The following is an 18,879-nucleotide window of genomic DNA, read 5'->3' as shown; positions in this document are numbered from 1 at the left end:
GGGGATCTCAGACGTTATGAAAGAGAAATTGAACAGGCTAGTAAATGGCGGCTAATTTTAGAAAGAAAGGGTCCAGATTGTCTAGCCCAGCTGATTTGTAGGGGTCCAGATTTTTTAGCTCTTTCAGAACATCAGCTGTCTGAATTTGTGTAAAGGAGAAGCGGGGGGGGGCATGGGAAAGTTGCAGCGGAGGGTGCAGAGCTGGTGGCCGGGGTAGTGGGAGCCAGGTGAAAAGCATGGCCAGCCGTAGCAAAATGCTTGTTGAAATTCTCGATTATTGTAGATTTATCGGTGGTGACAGTGTTTCCTAGCCTCAGTGCAGCTGGGAGGAGGTGCTCTTATTCTCCATGGACTTTACAGTGTCCCAAAACTTTTTGGAGTTAGTGCTACAGGATGCAAATTTCTGTTTGAAAAAGCTAGCCTTTGCTTTCCTAACTGATTGTGTATATTGGTTCCTGACTTCCCTGAAAAGTTGCATATCAGGGGCTATATCTGTTCTTAGTTCTGAATTTTTTGAATGGGGCATGCTTATTTAAGATTGAGAGGAAAGCACTTTTAAAGAACAACCAGGCATCCTCTACTGACGGAATGAGGTCAATGTCCATCCAGGATACCTAGGCCAGGTCAATTAGAAAGGCCTGCTCGCTAAAGTGTTTTAGGGAGCGTTTGACAGTGATGAGGGGTAGTCGTTTGACCGCGGACCCATTACGGACGCAGGCAATAAGGCAGTGATCGCTGAGATCCTGGTTGAAGGTGCATTTAGAGGGTAAATTTGTCAGGATGATATCTATGAGGGTGCCCATGTTTACAGATTTCGGGTTGTACCTGGTAGGTTCGTTGATAATTTGTGTGAGATTGAGGGCATCTAGTTTAGATTGTAGGTTGGCCGGGGTGTTAAGCATATCACAGTTTAGGTCACCAAGCAGTACGAACCCTGAGGATAGATGGGGGGCAATCAGTTCACATATGGTGTCCAGGGCACAGCTCGGGCTGAGGGGGGTCTGTAGCAAGCGGCAACAGTGAGAGACTTATTTCTGGAAAGGTGGATTTTTAGAAGTAGAAGCTCAAACTGTTTGAGCACAGACCTGGATAGTATGATAGAGCTCTGCAGGCTATCTCTACAGTAGATTGCAACCCCACCCCCTTTGACAGTTCTATCGAGACGGAAAATGTTGTAGTTGGGGATGGACATTTCTGAATTTTTGGTGGCCTTCCTAAGCCAGGATTCAGACACTGCTAGAACATCAGGGTTGGCGGAGTGTGCTAACGCAGTGAATAACTCAAACTTAGGGAGGAGGCTTCTGATGTTAACGTGCAAGAAACCAAGGCTTTTACGGTTACAGAAGTCAACAAATGATAACGCCTGGGGAGTAGGAGTGATACTGGGGGCTATAGGGGTTAACCTCTACATCACCAGAGGAACAGAGGAGGAGTAGAATAAGGATACGGCTAAAGGCTTTAAGAACTGGTCTTCTAGTGCGTTGGGTACAGAGAACAAAAGGGCAAATTTCCGGGCATTGTAGAATAGATTCAGGGCATTATGTACAGACAAGGATATGGAAGGATATGAGTACAGTGGAGGTAAACCTAAGCGTTGGGTAACGATGAAAGAGATAGCATCACTGGAGGCACCGATTTGAGTCGGTCTCCGCGTGTATGGGGGGTGGGACAAAGGAGCTGTCTAAGGCAGGTTGAGCTGGGCTGGGGGCTCTACAGTGAAATAGTACAATAAGAAATAACCGAAACAGCAATAAGCAAGGCATATTGACATGGGAGAGAGGCATAAAGCAATCACAGGTGTTATTCGAGAGAGCTAAGACAACAGCTGGTAATGGAAAAGTTTGGGCTGAGACTAAACATAAACAGGATGCGGTACCGTATAAAGGAACAGTCCAGCAGGCATCAGCTGTATAGCTGAGTTATCATAAGGTCCGGTGAACAGCAATAGGAGAGTTCGGAGGTAGGTCGGGGGCTGCTACAGCACTGGCGAGCAAGAGGCTCGGCTTGCTTGTGCTAGCGGGCCGGGGCTAGCAGATGGCTCTTCGTGGTCGACGTCGTAACGGGAAGCCTGTTGAAACCACATCAGACAATTTTGTCGGCAAACCAGTCGTGTTGGATTGGCGGGGCTCCGTGTCAACACTAGGAGGTCCCGTCCGGTTGACAGAGAGGTAGATAGCCAGGAGATGGGCCTGGCACGAGGCTAGCTCAAGGCTAACTGGTGCTTGCTAAGGGGCAATGGTAATTAGCCAACGACGATGGACTGGTGTGTAGTATGAAGATATGTTACCCTTTTTCTTAACAGCTAATGTTTGTCTTACCTGTGCCTGTCTCTGTGTCCTGTGTTGTAGGTATCTGGTGAAGTTCCTGTCCAAGCTGGCTCAGGACAGTGAGGTCAACAAGATGACCCCTAGCAACATCGCCATTGTACTGGGACCAAACATGCTGTGGGCCAAAACGGAGGGGTGAGAAAGAAGGAGAGAAAGGGGGAGAGAGGGGAGGAGAGATGGGGAGTACTCACTATTCAAACTGAAAAACTAAAGTTTGTGTTCACAAGTTGGTGTCATAATCCGGGTGTCCAAGTTGTGTAGTGTTTGTCTATAACAGGGGTGTCAAACTCATTCCATGGAGGGCCTAGTGTCTGCTGGTTTTAGTTTTTTCCTTTCAATTAAGACCTAGACAACCAGGTGAGGGGAGTTCCTTACTAATTAGTTACCTTAATTCATCAATCAAGTACAAGGTAGGAGCGAAAACCTGCAGACACTCGGCCCTCCGTGGAATGAGTTTGACACCATGTCTGCTCTGTGTGCCTGCAGCACTCTAGCTGAGATGGCTGCTGCTACCTCTGTTCACGTGGTGACCATCATAGAACCCATCATACAACACGCTGACTGGTTCTTCCCTGAAGGTGTGTACATATGACCTTTGACCCTTCCGCTTTGACTGGGTCCTCAGGAGGGAGGCCCTTGGTCTCCTCCTGTTTACAGGATCATGAACAATGAAAACTGGAAAGTCATCATATTTCTTTTTGGTAAAATCTGATTCCTAGGTTACTCAAAAAGATGGATCTGGGTTTTTTTCTTAAATGGCCCCTAAAGGAATTTTACCCGCCTGTTCTCCCCGTGTGCACAGATGTGGAGTTTAATGTATCAGGGATGTTCGCCATGCCCACCCCTCCTTCCAACCACATCAACCACTCTATGGAGTACGACTGTTCCACCATCGAGAGGAAGAGGCCTGGTAGCATGGTGGGACCAGAGAACGATACCCTTCGCAAGGACAGGTAACCACCAATAGCCGCACTCCATCACTAGTAGGGTGGGGTGAAAGGTCATAGACTGGTCCTGTACCTGCCAGTGCCCCTAGCTAAGGATATCATGCTAATTAAATCAAAATGATTTTCACTTTTATAATGCAATAATAATTAATTTACACTTTGAATGTTTGGTTTGATTGGTAGCTTTGCTGATTATCACTACTTACATGGGGGGCTTTTTTAAGCGTATTTCTGGATATTTAGTGCTATAGGCGTATTTGTGGCTTTAGACTACAAATCTACTTAACATCCCTTTGTTTGGTGTGGACTACCTCTCGCTCTTTCTCTCTCTCCCTCTCGCTCTCTCTCGCTCTCTCTCATTATCTCGCTCTCACGCTCTCGCTCTCTCTCTCATTCTCTCGCTCTCGTTCTCTCGCTCGCGCTCTCGTTCTCTCGCTCGCTCTCTCGTTCTCGCGCTCGCGCTCTCACTCGCTCGCTCTCGCTCGCTCTCTCTCTCTCTCTCTGGGACTTGGTGATTTCTGTTCTGTGGGTGTCTTTCTCAACATGGCTCTGCCGTCTGTCTCTCTGTCGTCTCCCCTCTCTCTGTAGTTCTGCTAACAAACTGTCGGACCATAACACCATCCCCCGTAGAGGCAGCAACACTTTAGGTAGAAAGCAGCATGTTTCACCTGCCTTCCAGCCCCCCTTACCCCCGGTGGAGGCCCCAGGGCCTGGGCAGGTCACGGGGTGCGTGGCCGAGCTCCAGGCCCTGCCGGGGGGCATGGCGTTGGAGGGCTGCCAGACTAGCCTGGCAATGGGTATGGCTGCCCTGGTGGCAGCGCAGCAGCTTCTAGCTACTACCGCGGAGGGTCTCAGGTAAGGGCGTGGGTGTGTAGTGCACTGGGGAGCACAGACACGCATGCCACTCCACTGCATGATCAAAAAAACACACTTTTGTATGCAACTTTTGATGATGATTTGTTGATAAGGTGTGTGTGCACTGTTTATGGTGATGTCACATTCTAATTCAGAAAATCTATTGCAAACATATTTTATTGAGTGGAAAATGACTGGTATGGGTACCACTCTGTTTAGCTAACATTCCACTTCCTGTACTCTGTCATATGCCAAAGTTTAGCATGACAGGAGTGGAATGCTAGCTAAACAGACTGGTACCCATACTAGAAAATGACTACAGAGCATAGAACGTGTGTGACAATCCCACTCACTCACTTCTTTCTGACTCATGTTTTCCTCACACTGTCTAACTGCATTTTCCTCAAACTACTAACAAATAATCATTATAATAACACTGTGGGTACATCTCAGTTCAGACCACTGGCTCTGTTCAACAATGGCTGCTGTGAGCCAGCCATCCTCTGAGGGCCCTCACTCCTCTGCTCTCACACTAGAACACATGGATCAGCAGAAAACTGTTGGACAAAGCTCTGTCCTCTGAAATGTTGTTTGGCCATTAGTTCTGTCCTCTCATTGAGCTTATGTAACTTTTTGAAGGATGTTTTTGAATCCGTTTATGAAAGGATTCTATTCAATGTTAGTTCCAGACTGTTCTATTGGTCAGAATATAGAAGGTAAACCAAAGAAACAGCCCAGTGCAGGACAAAAAGCTCACTCAACATGCATTATATTTCATGGTGGACATTTTCATAGCTCTACACTAATATCTGAGTGCTGTACTTACAATGGTGACCTCTGTTTGTTAAGCAACCCAAAGCGTGACCCCACCTCCACCCAGACCCTCCATCAGTGGAACGGTTCAGGAGGGGGCCACCCGGGCACGGCCAGCCCAGCAGGAGGTGGAGGAGCTGGGGGACAGCTGGGAGTGGGAGGCCCTGGGACTGGATCCATGGGGCCCAGTCCACACATGATGCGCAGAGGTGAAACACTCACTCCTTAAAAGAATTCAGCTCACCTTTATTAGGTTGTTCAACATTTATTATTTATAGCTACAGTACCAGTCAAAAGTTTGGACACACCTACTCATTCAAGGGTTTTTCTTTATTTTTACTATTTTCTAAATTGTAGAATCATAGTGAAGACTATGAAATAACACATATGGAATCATGTAGTAACCAAAAAAGTGTTAAACAAATCAAAATATATTTTAGATTCTTCAAAGTAGGTACCCTTTGCCTTGATGACAGCTTTGCACACTCTTGGCATTCCCTCAACCAGCTTAATGAGGAATGCTTTTCCAACAGTCTTGAAGGAGTTCCCACATATGCTGAGCACTTGTTGGCTGCTTTTCCTTCACTCTGCGGTCCAACTCATCCCAAACCATCTCAATTGGGTTGAGAACGGGTGATTGTGGAGGCCAGGTCATCTGATGCCGCACTCCATAATTTACATTACATTTACGTCATTTAGCAGACGCTCTTATCCAGAGCGACTTACAAATTGGTGCATTCACCTTATAGCCAGTGGGATAACCACTTTACAATATTTTTTTTTTTTTTTGGGGGGGTAAGGGGGGGTAGAAGGATTACTTTATCCTATCCCAGGTATTCCTTAAAGAGGTGGGGTTTCAAGTGTCTCCGGAAGGTGGTGAGTGACTCCGCTGTCCTGGCGTCGTGAGGGAGCTTGTTCCACCATTGGGGTGCCAGAGCAGCGAACAGTTTTGACTGGGCTGAGCGGGAACTGTGCTTCCACAGAGGTAGGGGGGCCAGCAGGCCAGAGGTGGATGAACGCAATGCCCTCGTTTGGGTGTAGGGACATCAGAGCCTGAAGGTACGGAGGTGCCGTTCCCCTCACAGCTCCGTAGGCAAGCACCATGGTCTTGTAGCAGATGCGAGCTTCAACTGGAAGCCAGTGGAGTGTGCGGAGGAGCGGGGTGACGTGAGAGAACTTGGGAAGGTTGAACACCAGACAGGCTGCAGACATGCAGAGATGCGATTCGCCACCTGGTTATCAGAAGGGGGAAAGGAGAAGATTAGTTGTGTGTCGTCTGCATAGCAATGATAGGAGAGGCCATGTGAGGATATGACAGAGCCAAGTGACTTGGTGTATAGCGAGAATAGGAGAGGGCCTAGAACTGAGCCCTGGGGGACACCAGTGGTGAGAGCACGTGGTGCGGAGACAGATTCTCGCCACGCCACTTGGTAGGAGCGACCGGTCAGGTAGGACGCAATCCAAGAGTGAGCCGCGCCGGAGATGCCCAACTCGGAGAGGGTGGAGAGGAGGATCTGATGGTTCACAGTATCAAAGGCAGCAGACAGGTCTAGAAGGACAAGAGCAGAGGAGAGAGAGTTAGCTTTAGCAGTGCGGAGAGCCTCCGTGACACAGAGAAGAGCAGTCTCAGTTGAATGACCAGTCTTGAAACCTGACTGGTTTGGATCAAGAAGGTCATTCTGAGAGAGATAGCAAGAGAGTTGGCTAAAGACGGCACACTCAAGAGTTTTGGAGAGAAAAGAAAGAAGGGATACTGGTCTGTAGTTGTTGACATCAGAGGGATCGAGTGTTGGTTTTTTGAGAAGGGGTGCAACTCTCGCTCTCTTGAAGACGGAAGGGACATGAGTTGATGAGCGAGGTGAGGTAAGGGAGAAGGTCACCGGAGATGGTCTGGAGAAGAGAGGAGGGGATAGGGTCAAGCGGGCAGGTTGTTGGGCGGCCGGCCCTCACAAGTCGCAAGATTTTATCTGGAGAGAGAGGGGAGAAAGAAGTCAAAGCATAGGGTAGGGCAGTGTGAGCAGGACCAGCAGTGTCATTTGACTTAACAAACGAGGATCGGATGTCGTCAACCTTCTTTTCAAAATGGTTGACGAAGTCATCCACAGAGAGGGAGGGGGGATTCAGCAGGGAGGAGAAGGTGGCAAAGAGCTTCCTAGGGTTAGAGGTAGATGCTTGGAATTTAGAGTGGTAGAAAGTGGCTTTAGCAGCAGAAACAGATGAAGAAAATGTAGAGAGGAGGGAGTGAAAAGATGCCAGGTCCGCAGGGAGTCTAGTTTTCCTCCCTTTCTGCATCCTTTGACTCTATGTCCCCTATCCTCCCGGCCGGCTCGGTCCTCCCCTCCTTCTTGGTCAAATAGCCCTTACACAGCCTGGAGGTGTGTTGGGTCATTGTCCTGTTGAAAAACAAATGATAGTCCGACTAAGCGCAAACCAGATGGGATGGCGTATCGCTGCAGATATAGCCCTTGGTTCACCCCAGACTTGACTGCCCTTGACCAGCACAAAAACATCCTGTGGCGTACTGCATTAGCATCGAACAGCCCCCGCGATATGCAACTTTTCAGGGAAGTCAGGAACCAATATACACAATCAGTTAGGAAAGCGAAGGCTACCTTTTTCAAACAGAAATGTGCATCCTGTAGCACAGGAAGTTTTGGGACACTGTAAAGTCCATGGAGAATAAGAGCACCTCCTCCCAGCTGCCCACTGCACTGAGGCTAGGAAACACTGTCACTACCGATAAAGCATTTTGCTCTGGCTGGCCATTCTTTCCACCTGGCTACCCCTACCCCGACCACCAGCTCTGCACCCTCCGCTGCAACTTGCCCATGACCTAGAATATGTGGACAACTACAAATACCTAGGTGTCTGGTTAGACCATAAACTCTCCTTCCAGACTCACATTAAGCATCTCCAATCCAAAGTTAAATCTAGAATCGGCTTCCTATTTCGCAACAAAGCCTCCTTCACTCATGCTGCCAAACATGCCCTCGTAAAACTGACTATCCTACTGATCCTTGACTTCGGCGATGTCATTTACAAAATAGCTTCCAACACTCTACTCAGCAAATTGGATGTAGTCTATCACAGTGCCATCCGTTTTGTCACCAAAGCCCCATATACTACCCACCATTGTGACCTGTACGCTATTGTTGGCTGGCCCTCACTACATATTCGTCGCCAAACCCACTGGCTCCAGCTCATCTATAAATTACTGCTAGGCAAATCCCTGCCTTATCTTAGCTCATTGGTCACCATAGCAATACCCACCCGTAGTATGCGCTCCAGCAAGTATATCTCACTGGTCATCCCCAAAGCCAACACCTCCTTTGGCCACCATTCCTTCCAGTTCTCTGCTGCCAATGACTGGAACGAACTGCAAAAATCTCTGAAGCTGGAGACTCTTATCTCCCTCACTAACTTTAAGCATAAGTTGTAAGAGCAGCTTACCGATCACTGCACCTGTACACAGCCCATCTGTGATTAGCCCACCCAACTACCTCATCCCCAAATTGTTATTTATTTTGCTAATTTGCACCCCAGTATCTGTTTGCACATCATCTTCTGCACATCTATCATTCCAGTGTTAATACTACATTGTAATTATTTTGCACTATGGCCTATTTATTGCCTTACCTCCATAACTTACTACATTTGCACACACTGTATATATATTTTCTGTTGTGTTATTGACTGTACATTTTGTTTATCCCATATGTAACTCTGTGTTGTTGTTGTTTTTATCGCACTGCTTTGCTTTATCTTGGCCAGGTCGCAGTTGTAAATGAGAACTTGTTCTCAACTGGTTTACCTGGTTAAATAAAGGTAAAAAAAAAGAAAAAAAAGAAAGAACATGCGGAGATCATCCGTTCACCTACTCTGCGTCTCACAAAGACACGGCGGTTGGAACCCAAAATCTCAACTTTGGACCCATCAGACCAAAGGCCATATTTACACCGGTCTAATGTCCATTGCTCGTGTTTCTTGGCCCAAGCAAGTCTCTTCTTCTTATCGGTGTCCTTTAGTAGTGGCTTCTTTGCAGCAATTCGACCATGAAGGCCTGATTAACGCAGTCTCCTCTGAACAGTTGATGTTGAGATGTCTGTTACTTGAACTCTGTGAAGCATTTATTTGGGCTGCTGAGGTGCAGTTAACTCTAATGAACTTATCCTCTGCAGCAGAGGTAACTCTGGGTCTTCCTTTCCTGTGGCGATCCTTGTGAGAGCCAGTTTCATCACAGCGCTTTATGGTTTTTGCGACTGCACTTGAAGAAACTTTAAAAGTTCTTGACATTTTCCGGATTTACTGACCTTCATGTCTTAAAGTAATGATGGACTCTCATTTCTCTTTGCTTATTTGAGCTGTTCTTGCCATAATATGAACTTGGTATTTTACCAAAAAGGGCTATCTTCAGTATACCACCCTTACCTTGTCACAACACAACTGATTGTCTCAAACCCATTAAGAAGGAAATAAATTCCACAAATGTACTTTTAACAAGGCACAACTGTTAATTGAAATGCATTCCAGGTGACTACCTCATGAAGCTGGTTGAGAGAATGTGAAGAGTGTGCAAAGCTGTCATCAAGGCAAAGGGTACCTACTTTGAAGAATCTCAAATATAAAATATATTTTGATTTGTTTAACACTTTTTTGGTTACTACATGATTCCATATGTGTTATTTCATAGTCTTCACTATGATTCTACAATGTAGAAAATAGTACAAATAAAGAAAACCCTTGAATGAGTAGGTGTGTCCAAACTTTTGACTGGTACTGTGTAATGTATATGGTATCATGAGGAAATTTGAATAAAGAAGCTGTTCTGTTCTTTTTCATTAGTAAGCCTCTTATTACAAGGTAATGTGCACTAGTAGTTATAGTGTTACATTTGACATAGATTTAAAAGCATGCTACACTGGATGCCTAACTTTTGCAGAGTGTGAGACCTATTCATTTGAATGAAACCTGGGTGTAAGCAACGCGGTTCCGTGAGAGGCGCTGGTTCTATTTTTAAGAATTGAACGCCTCATGCCCAAGAACACTACATAAAGTATTTTGGGCTCTGCTCGGGCTGGCTATATTTACGGGTCCAGTGTAGCAGCTAGAAACCCACTGTTTTTTTGACACCCCAGTGTAGCTCTCCGCTGTTAGACATAGACGTGCAATTTCAGGTAGCTTCAAATATATGTAGACATAAGATATATTCTGAAGTCCACCTCTCTCTCCACTATACAGGTACAAAGAAGCTAGCCCCTGCCCCTCCCAAGCCGTCCAACCCCCCTTCAGGCCAGCCCATTAACCCCACCAACCACCACCCCTCCTCAGGCCAGGGGCAGTCCCTCAGCCCCTCTCCCAGACCCCTCTCCTCCTCAAGCCACTCCCCTACCTCCCCCACCCTGCCCACACCCCAGCCCTCCACCACCCCTCGCCGCCACTCCAACAACCAGCCCCCCATCCAGGCCCCCAACCACCCACCCCCACAGCCCCCCACACCCTCACAGGTCAGCCCCCCGTCCCAACCCAGGGCCCTCAGCCAGCCCACAGGAGACCACCCGGGGGAGGAATACTCTCCTACAGACACCCCCACCCCGCCTGACACACCTCCACCCTCCACCGTCCCCCAGGACATACCCGGTGCACATCCTGCCTCCACCTCGCCCTTCCAGTCAGGCTCCCTCCCCCGGCCACGCCCCGTCCCCAAACCAAGAAACAGGCCCAACATTCCTCCGCCCCCTCAGCCCCCCACACAGGGAAATGATACCAATGGGATCTGCAGCACAGCCTACAAAATCATGGGTGAGTCCAGTCAAGTGATGCTTTATTGTCCCATGAAGGGAGATTAATTTGGTTGTTGGCAACACGTCACAGAAGGACATTAACAACTAATTCTAAAAACAGACATAGAACTGACACACTATATATACAGTGGGGAGAACAAGTATTTGATACACTGCCGATTTTGCAGGTTTTCCTACTTACAAAGCATGTAGAGGTCTGTAATTTTTATCATAGGTACACTTCGGAATCAGGTGCAGTTAATACAGGTAATGAGTGGAGAACAGGAGGGCTTCTTAAAGAAAAACTAACAGGTCTGTGAAAGCCGGAATTCTTACTGGTTGGTAGGTGATCAAATACTTATGTCATGCAATAAAATGCAAATTAATTACTTAAAAATCATACAATGTGATTTTCTGGATTTTTGTTTTAGATTCCATCTCTCACAGTTGAAGTGTACCTATGATAAAAATTACAGACCTCTACATGCTTTGTAAGAAGGAAAACCTGCAAAATCGGCAGTGTATCAAATACTTGTTCTCCCCACTGTATAAAGTATGTGGACACCCCTTCAAATTAATGGATTCGGCTATTTCAGCCACACCGTTGCTGACAGGTGTATAAAATCGAGCACACAGCCATGCAATCTCCATAGACAAACATTGGCAGTAGAATGGCCCATCCCGAAGAACTCAGTGACTTTCAATGTGGCACCGTCATAGGATGCCACCTTTCCAACAAGTCAGTCAAATTTCTGCCCTGCTAGAGCTGCCCCGGACAACTGTAAGTGCTCTTATTGTGAAGTGGAAACGTCTAGGAGCAACAATGGCTCAGCCGCAAAGTGGTAGGCCACACAAGCTCACAGAAGGGGACCGTATCGCGTAATAATCGTCTGTCCTCAGTTGCAACACTCACTACAACGTTCCAAACTGCCTCTGGAAGCAACATCAGCACCAGAACTGTTCGTCGGGAGCTTAATGAAATGGGTTTCCATGGCCAAGCAGCCGCACACAAGCCTAAGATCACCATGCGCAATGCTAAGCGTTGGCTGGAGTGGTGTAGAGCTCGCGCCGCCATTGGACTCTGGAGCAGTGGAAGTGAGTTCTCTGGAGTGATGAATCACGCTTCACCATCTGGTAGTCCAACGGACAAATCTGGGTTTGGCGGATGCAAGGAGAACGCTACCTGCCCCAATGCATAGTGCCAACTGTAAAGTTTGGTGGAGGAGGAATAATGGTATTGGGCTGTTTTTCATGGTTGGGGCTAGGCCTCTTAGTTCCAGTGAAGGGAAATCTTAACGCTACAGCATACAATGACATTATAGACGATTCTGTGCTTCCAACTTTGTGGCGACAGTTTGGAGAAGGTTTTTTCCTGTTTCAGCAGGACAATGCCCCCGTGCACAAAGCGAGGTCCATACAGAAATGGTTTGTCGAGATCGGTGTGGAAGAACTTGACTGGCCTGCACAGAGCCCTGACCTCAACCCCATCGAATACCTTTGGGATGAATTGGAAGGCTGACTGCGAGCCAGGCCTAATCGCCCAACATCAGTGTCCGACCTCCCTAATGCACTTGTGGTTGAATGGAAGGAAGTTCCCGCAGCAATGTTCCAACATCTAGTGGAAAGCCTTCCCAGAAGAGAGGAGACTGTTGTAGCAGCAAAGGGGGGACCAACTCCTTATTAATGCCCATGATTTTGGAAAGAGATGATTTTGGAATGAGATATTTGACGATGGAGGTGTCTACGTACTTTGGTCATGTAGTGTATAACAACAATCCCTTTCAGTTTATAGTATTGGTTCAGTACTGCCTTCTCACTTGTGTATTTTCCTCTAGTGTTGAAAGTACATTGACAATGTTTTATCTCTAAAAGTCCTGTGTCCACAGGTTAAGGAGCATCTATGAAAGAGGTTTGTCAGGACTTGTATTCTGCAGCTGCTGCACGTCATCTGTTTCTGCATTACTCCATTACCACAACATACTTTTAGAAACCTACCACTTGTGCCTGCTTTTCCAATAGATGTTTTATCATCGTTCTCAATGGTCATGAATCATCATGACTTTCAACCTTCATTATTAAATCATTTAAATGTCAGTAACATTTTGATGTAGGGTTTGCAAAGGACATCTCTAATTGGTTTGTCTGTAAATTATGAGAGGATACCAGAAACTGAAAACTGATTTGATTCATGGAATTGGCAGAATATTAACTTTTTTTTATTTGATTCTGTCAGTATGTCTTTTGCAAACCCTTCAATTGCATTTGCTCTCCCTCTGGAAATGTACTTTTTTTTCAATGAATATATTTTGTTAAGTCATTGTTCATCTTGATTAGAAGACTCTGAAGTGGACACCCTCCTTGTCTTGGCCTGTACTATTGTACATAAATAAACAACATCAGAATATCATTATAGTATGATCAGACCATTTAGGGTAAAAGTACTGCATCCCTATGGTCTAGAGCTGGGTGATATGGACAAAAATACATATCGCCATAAATTGCCTGAATTGATGCGATAGCGATAAATAGAACGATATGTTTAAAACATTATTGTGCACCACCGTTTTTTTATATGATCCTTTTTAAACTACTAATACTAGTTTGACGGTTGTAGCCATCAATTGGCCCATTAACAGTTACCCAGATTAGCAAAGGTATTTCATTTCAAACTTAATTTCTCTAGTACAGGCAATTTATCGTAATGAACGATATCAGCAAAATGCCTGTGATAACTGATCGGTATGGTCGGTGTCGATTTAGTTTTCGGTTTATCTTCCCAGCTCTACTATAGCCTGTCTTGTCTTGGTGTTTTAGTGTGGCAACCCAACCGCATCAGGTTTTAGTGTGGCAACCCAACCGCATCAGGTTTTAGTGTGGCAACCCAACCGCATCCGGTTTTAGTGTGGCAACCCAACCGCATCAGGTTTTAGTGTGGCAACCCAACCGCATCAGGTTTTAGTGTTCCGGTATGCATGGGACAGGATTGTGTTTAGAAGGTGCATGCAGAATAGTGATGACAGCAGCAATGTGGTTTTCAAAAGTGAAATGGCTGCTTTATATTCCTTTATGATGGAACGTGGATAGCATCAGCATTACTCTGTTCAAAAATAAATCTGTGGTCTCGGCATCCTCTCTGAAATGCTGGCACTTAACGCTACTTGATGATTCACTGCTATTTTCTTTTTTTGATCTTGAAGCCAATGGAAAATGTTCAATAATGGTAGTAGATTGCATAGGTTGACGTCACTGTTTGGATGTCAGGTCCTTCAGATTGAGGATGTGACAGTCTGTACTGGAGGTTGAATTAGCATTTTGCTTGTCTCTCTTTATGCACATCAACCATGCTTGCCAAAACGTACTAACATTGAACACATATTTTCAAGTCACTTTTTGATGATTTTAAAATCAACTATTTAGTTTTCCCCTTCAGGAATTTCTATTAATTGAATTCTTAGTACTTTTACTTTGTTAATCCACGATATTTAGCTAAAGTATGATTCAGTGTCTGATTTGATACAATCACTCAACAAACTACTACAGCTAAAGACTTAACAGTAACTCCTCAGTCAGCTGGAGCAGTAACATTTCACTCTCTCTGTCCTGTCCAGACCCAGTGCTGTCTCTCAAAGGGTTGACCCGAGCCTTCGTCCCTGAGTTTGCTGTGGACCAGCAGCCAGTGACCACCCCCTCCATGGCCCCCATGACGCCCGTGCCCCAGCCCAAAGACTCAGACCTGGACACAGAAAGTACCGTCCTATAATGAAGAGGACTGGGCTTGGCTCTCTGTCCCCTCTCCATCTCCTCTCCAGGTGTGGGTAGAAGTTGACCCTAACCACAGGTCCAGGGTCAGATATTAGTTTCATCCCCTAATGGATAACTGTACGACTAGGGGTAGGGAGATCTGGTCCTAGATCTGTGGTTAGTGGTAACTTCTACCTCAGGCTCCCCTCAGATCACCACACCTCTGCTGTTCTCTGCCAACTCCACCTCCGTGTCCACCACACACTAACTTACCCACCATCATCACCCCATTGGTCCGCTCCACCTCAGCCCTTTTACAGCTACTACTATATACAATCAACTCGACCACCCTAGGGGGACTACAGAACAGAACAGCCTTGATTAAAGCTTTGTAAAAACAAATTGGGATGAATAAATAGAGAGTTTGGAATGGAAACGGTATGTATTTGCATGGGATGTTGCACCTGAAGGGACTGGTAGTATTGAGTGGGTTTGTTAACAGTGGACAGACAGACTTTGATATTGGTGTGAGGTGTTTTGTTGTTGATTATGATGATGGCCTTAGAACTGAAGAATACTATTTGTAAATGTAAAGCACAGGAAATGTGGGTAAAAGTAGAAACCAGAACAAAAAAAATGTGTAGCTTGTGACTGCAGGTTTCCAGTCGTCTCAAACACTTTGACCTTTTTATCCTTCGCTCTATGTATTTATTTCCAAAAACGCATTCCCTGTGGCTTGAGTTACAAATCATGCAGTTTTCTGAATCATGCCTTACTGGTTCCATAACTCGTTGTAGCAGTATTAGGTCTATAGACTGTGTATATGCTGTACGTCTTGGCTTGTAGGTGCCTTCCTAACCTTCTGTGTTTACGCTGATGTTGGGGCATTGAAGTGACAGTTTCCTGTATAAGTGAATGTTGGAAAGGACGGTTTAAGCGCTTATACTATAGCTACTTTGTCATCTGTCTAGGGAATCACTTCAACAGTTGATATTGAACCAAGTCTAAACCCCACAAGCGCTTGCTTTCCAGTGAACAGGTTTCTATATGGAAGATCATTCTGCTATCTTTCCCACGGAGCTGGGTTTTACACATAAACCGATGTAATAACCTAGTAGTGAGGTGGTGTTGGATTCACTAGACCAGAAAAGCTTCAATATCATTAATTTTTTATACGTATTGCTTTTCCTTTACTATAGTGCAGGGTTGTGCTCCTAGAGAACAGAACCTGAATGGTACCAACAAAAGGGCACATTTCTGGATGCTTCAGTTGCCCTGAACACGTTCAGTAATTGTACTGCTTTTCAGAGACGATCATCATCCATGTAGTCTTACTGAGAGACGATCATCATCCATGTAGTCTTACTGAGAGACGATCATCATCCATGTAGTCTTACTGAGAGACGATCATCATCCATATAGTTTTACTGAGATTCCCCCCTCTCTTCTCCTTTAACTTGCTGCCTTATCCTTCTGCAGAAAGAGCACCTTGTTTCGAGGCTCTGAAAGACTAACAAATGCCATTAAACTAGAAATGTTAAAGCTGCATTTTGAGCTCAGCTAGTTTTGTATGCAGACTGTTGAGCTTAAACAAGAAATAAATACAATGTCAAATGAATGCTTGGTTATACTCTCTGTCCGAATAAAATAAAGTATATGAAGAAAAAGTTGAAATGGTTGTGAGTCATGGCTTAATCACATACATACGCATACATGCAGATATACAGTAAGAAAGTGTTTTATTTGGTGTTACTGATGGGAGGAGGATTGTCTAGTAATAATTTCTTCATTTCTTCTACCAGTAAAGTCTGCGGTGTGTTGGCCACACGATTTCTAAAATAAAAGACAAATAGTTGTTTTTAAATTATTCTGATTCCCGACTGAGGTCTATTTTCAATCCGGATTGCGGAAGATCTGCGCTATAGCGTGATTTAAATTTAAAGGCAATGTTCCCGCGTTCGAGGAGACTGCATGCACGGTAAATACTGCAGATGTCTGCTCAATTGGCAATTATCTTTAAATTTCAATCACGCTATAACGCGGATCTAGCCCTAGATAAAACGCACACAAAGCATTTACCGGAGTCCATGAGGATGTTGGTAGGCTTGGTGTAGGTTTGTAGGAAGGTGGATGGGGAGTGCAGCACAGGACTCTGACAGAGGTAGATGACTGTATCCTCCTCTAACAGAAGAGCCTGCTCCTGATCATCCTGGCCTGAACCGCTACCCTGTAACACACACACTCTCACACTGAACAGCTACCCTATAGATTTGAACAACACACACACACACACACACTGAACAGCTACCCTATAGAACAGCACACAGCTTTACTTGGCTCATCACGCTCTACGACTCCTTGTGGCGGGCCTGGCACCTGCAGGCTGACTTCAGTCATCAGTTGAGCTGTGTTTCCTCCGACACATTGGTGCAGCTGGCTTCTGTGTTAAGCGGGCCGGTGTTAAGAAGCGCGTTTTGGCGGGTCATGTTTCTGAGGACGCATGACTCGACCTGCGCCTCTCCCGAGCCCGTTGGAGAGTTGCAACGATGAGACGAGATCGAAATTGGGGATAAAATGCAAACAAAAAAACTAAACAAAAACGGCAGCCCCCGGACCTCATATGGTTTAGAACAACATAACACACTGAACAGCTACCCTATAGAACAACACACACACTGAACAGCTACCCTATAGAACAACACACACACTGAACAGCTACTCTATAGAGCAACACACACACTGAACAGCTACCCTATAGAACAACACACACTGAACAGCTACTCTATAGAGCAACACACACACTGAACAGCTACCCTATAGAACAACACACACACTGAACAGCTACTCTATAGAGCAACACACACACTGAACAGCTACCCTATAGAACAACACACACTGAACAGCTACTCTATAGAGCAACACACACACTGAACAGCTACCCTTTAGAACAACACACACACAGAACAGCTACCCTATAGAACAACACACACACTCAACAGCTACTCTATAGAGCAACACACACACTAAACAGCTACCCTATAGAACAACACACACTGAACAGCTACCCTATAGAACAACACACACTGAACAGCTACTCTATAGAGCAACACACACACTGAACAGCTACCCTATAGAGCAACACACACACTGAACAGCTATCCTATAGAACAACACACACACTGAACAGCTACCCTATAGAACAACACACACACTGAACAGCTACCCTATAGAGCAACACACACACTGAACAGCTACCCTATAGAACAACACACACTGAACAGCTACTCTATAGAACCACACAAACACAAACAGGCCTGTGACACTCCTCTCATGTAGAGGGCTTACATGCATCAAATCAAAATACCTTACAAAGGAAAGGATGGATTTGTCTTAAAATTGGCATGTACAGACATTCACCACCAACAGTGTTTGCATCTCCTTTACCCTGCGTTTGAGTAGACACACACACATCTTGTAGATCATGGCCAGGCTGTCTGGGACCAGGGTCTCCACGGGCTGGGTCTGTGGGTTGGGGTCCTGGAGGCTGAGGGGCAGCGTCACGAAGCGGTAGCCCCACAACGGGAACATACGTCTCAGCACACAATGAGACACCACCAGGATACGCACCTCCTTCAGTGGGCATCTGGGCCAAAAACATCCAGTCAGATATTACATTTACATAATTTAGCAGACACTCTGATCCAGAGCGACTTACAATTAGTGAGTGCATACATTTTCATACTGGCCCCCCGTTGGAAACGAACCCACAACCCTGGCGTTGCAAGCGCCATGCTCTACCAACTGAGCTACAGGGGTCCAGATAGCAGAACAAAGCAAGGACCATCTATCCTCGATGAGGAGGAGTCAGAGGAAATCTTACTTTGGGATTTTCTCCATTTCGTTCAGATCTTCCAGAATCATGTGGAGAACTTCTGAAGAGGACTAAAACCAAAGAAATGCCATTTATAATGCTACTAATGGTGATACACCAACATCTGTAAGTGAGGTAAAATTGTTAATTCTCAACATACCTCCATCAAATGAATGATACTTTTGGGATATAATAGCAGTATGCCAGTGACTTTTTCAGTCTGTGTGTTTTTCTGGAATTTCGACAAAAATTGCTCATAGTATTCTGGAATGAAGACAAGCAGACAGTGAGCAACTCATTCTCTAGAAATACATTCTGGCTAAGATTTTACCTTTTTATTTTTTTACCTGCAATTGCACTTTGATTATCGTCAGCGTTTAGCTTTCTCGTCGCTACATACACCAGTCTATGGATAAAACGTTTCTACAAACCCAAGAGACAGAAACAAGCTGAGTTTAGACGCGCTCACTGCTAAAAACCTTCATTCATTGAAGGGATGCTGATCATGACCCCAAATCTGTATGTTAGCGCGCCATCGCGCGTCC

At 45.6% G+C, this 18,879-nt stretch overlaps 1 protein-coding gene across 1 annotated transcript in view; it reads left to right on the top strand.

Moving 5' to 3' along the window:
• The window catches only part of LOC311147923 (rho GTPase-activating protein 17-like), a 74,157-nt gene extending 58,052 nt beyond the window's left edge, over window positions 1–16,105 (top strand). Inside the window, exons 14-20 of the mRNA XM_084184768.1 lie at window positions 2,349–2,462; window positions 2,814–2,905; window positions 3,130–3,280; window positions 3,863–4,129; window positions 4,979–5,151; window positions 10,181–10,741; window positions 14,331–16,105. Of these exons, the coding sequence (XP_084040894.1) occupies window positions 2,349–2,462; window positions 2,814–2,905; window positions 3,130–3,280; window positions 3,863–4,129; window positions 4,979–5,151; window positions 10,181–10,741; window positions 14,331–14,482 (1,510 nt within the window). The 3' untranslated portion in view covers window positions 14,483–16,105. The remainder of the gene's footprint in view (window positions 1–2,348; window positions 2,463–2,813; window positions 2,906–3,129; window positions 3,281–3,862; window positions 4,130–4,978; window positions 5,152–10,180; window positions 10,742–14,330) is intronic.
• The last annotated feature ends 2,774 nt before the right edge of the window (window positions 16,106–18,879 follow it).

Source organism: Coregonus lavaretus (genome assembly GCF_964263955.1).
Source record: "Coregonus lavaretus genome assembly, chromosome: 1".
NCBI classification, from domain to species: Eukaryota; Metazoa; Chordata; class Actinopteri; order Salmoniformes; family Salmonidae; genus Coregonus; species Coregonus lavaretus.
Note: the sequence above shows the minus strand (reverse complement) of the source record. Positions and strands in the feature narration are given on the sequence as shown.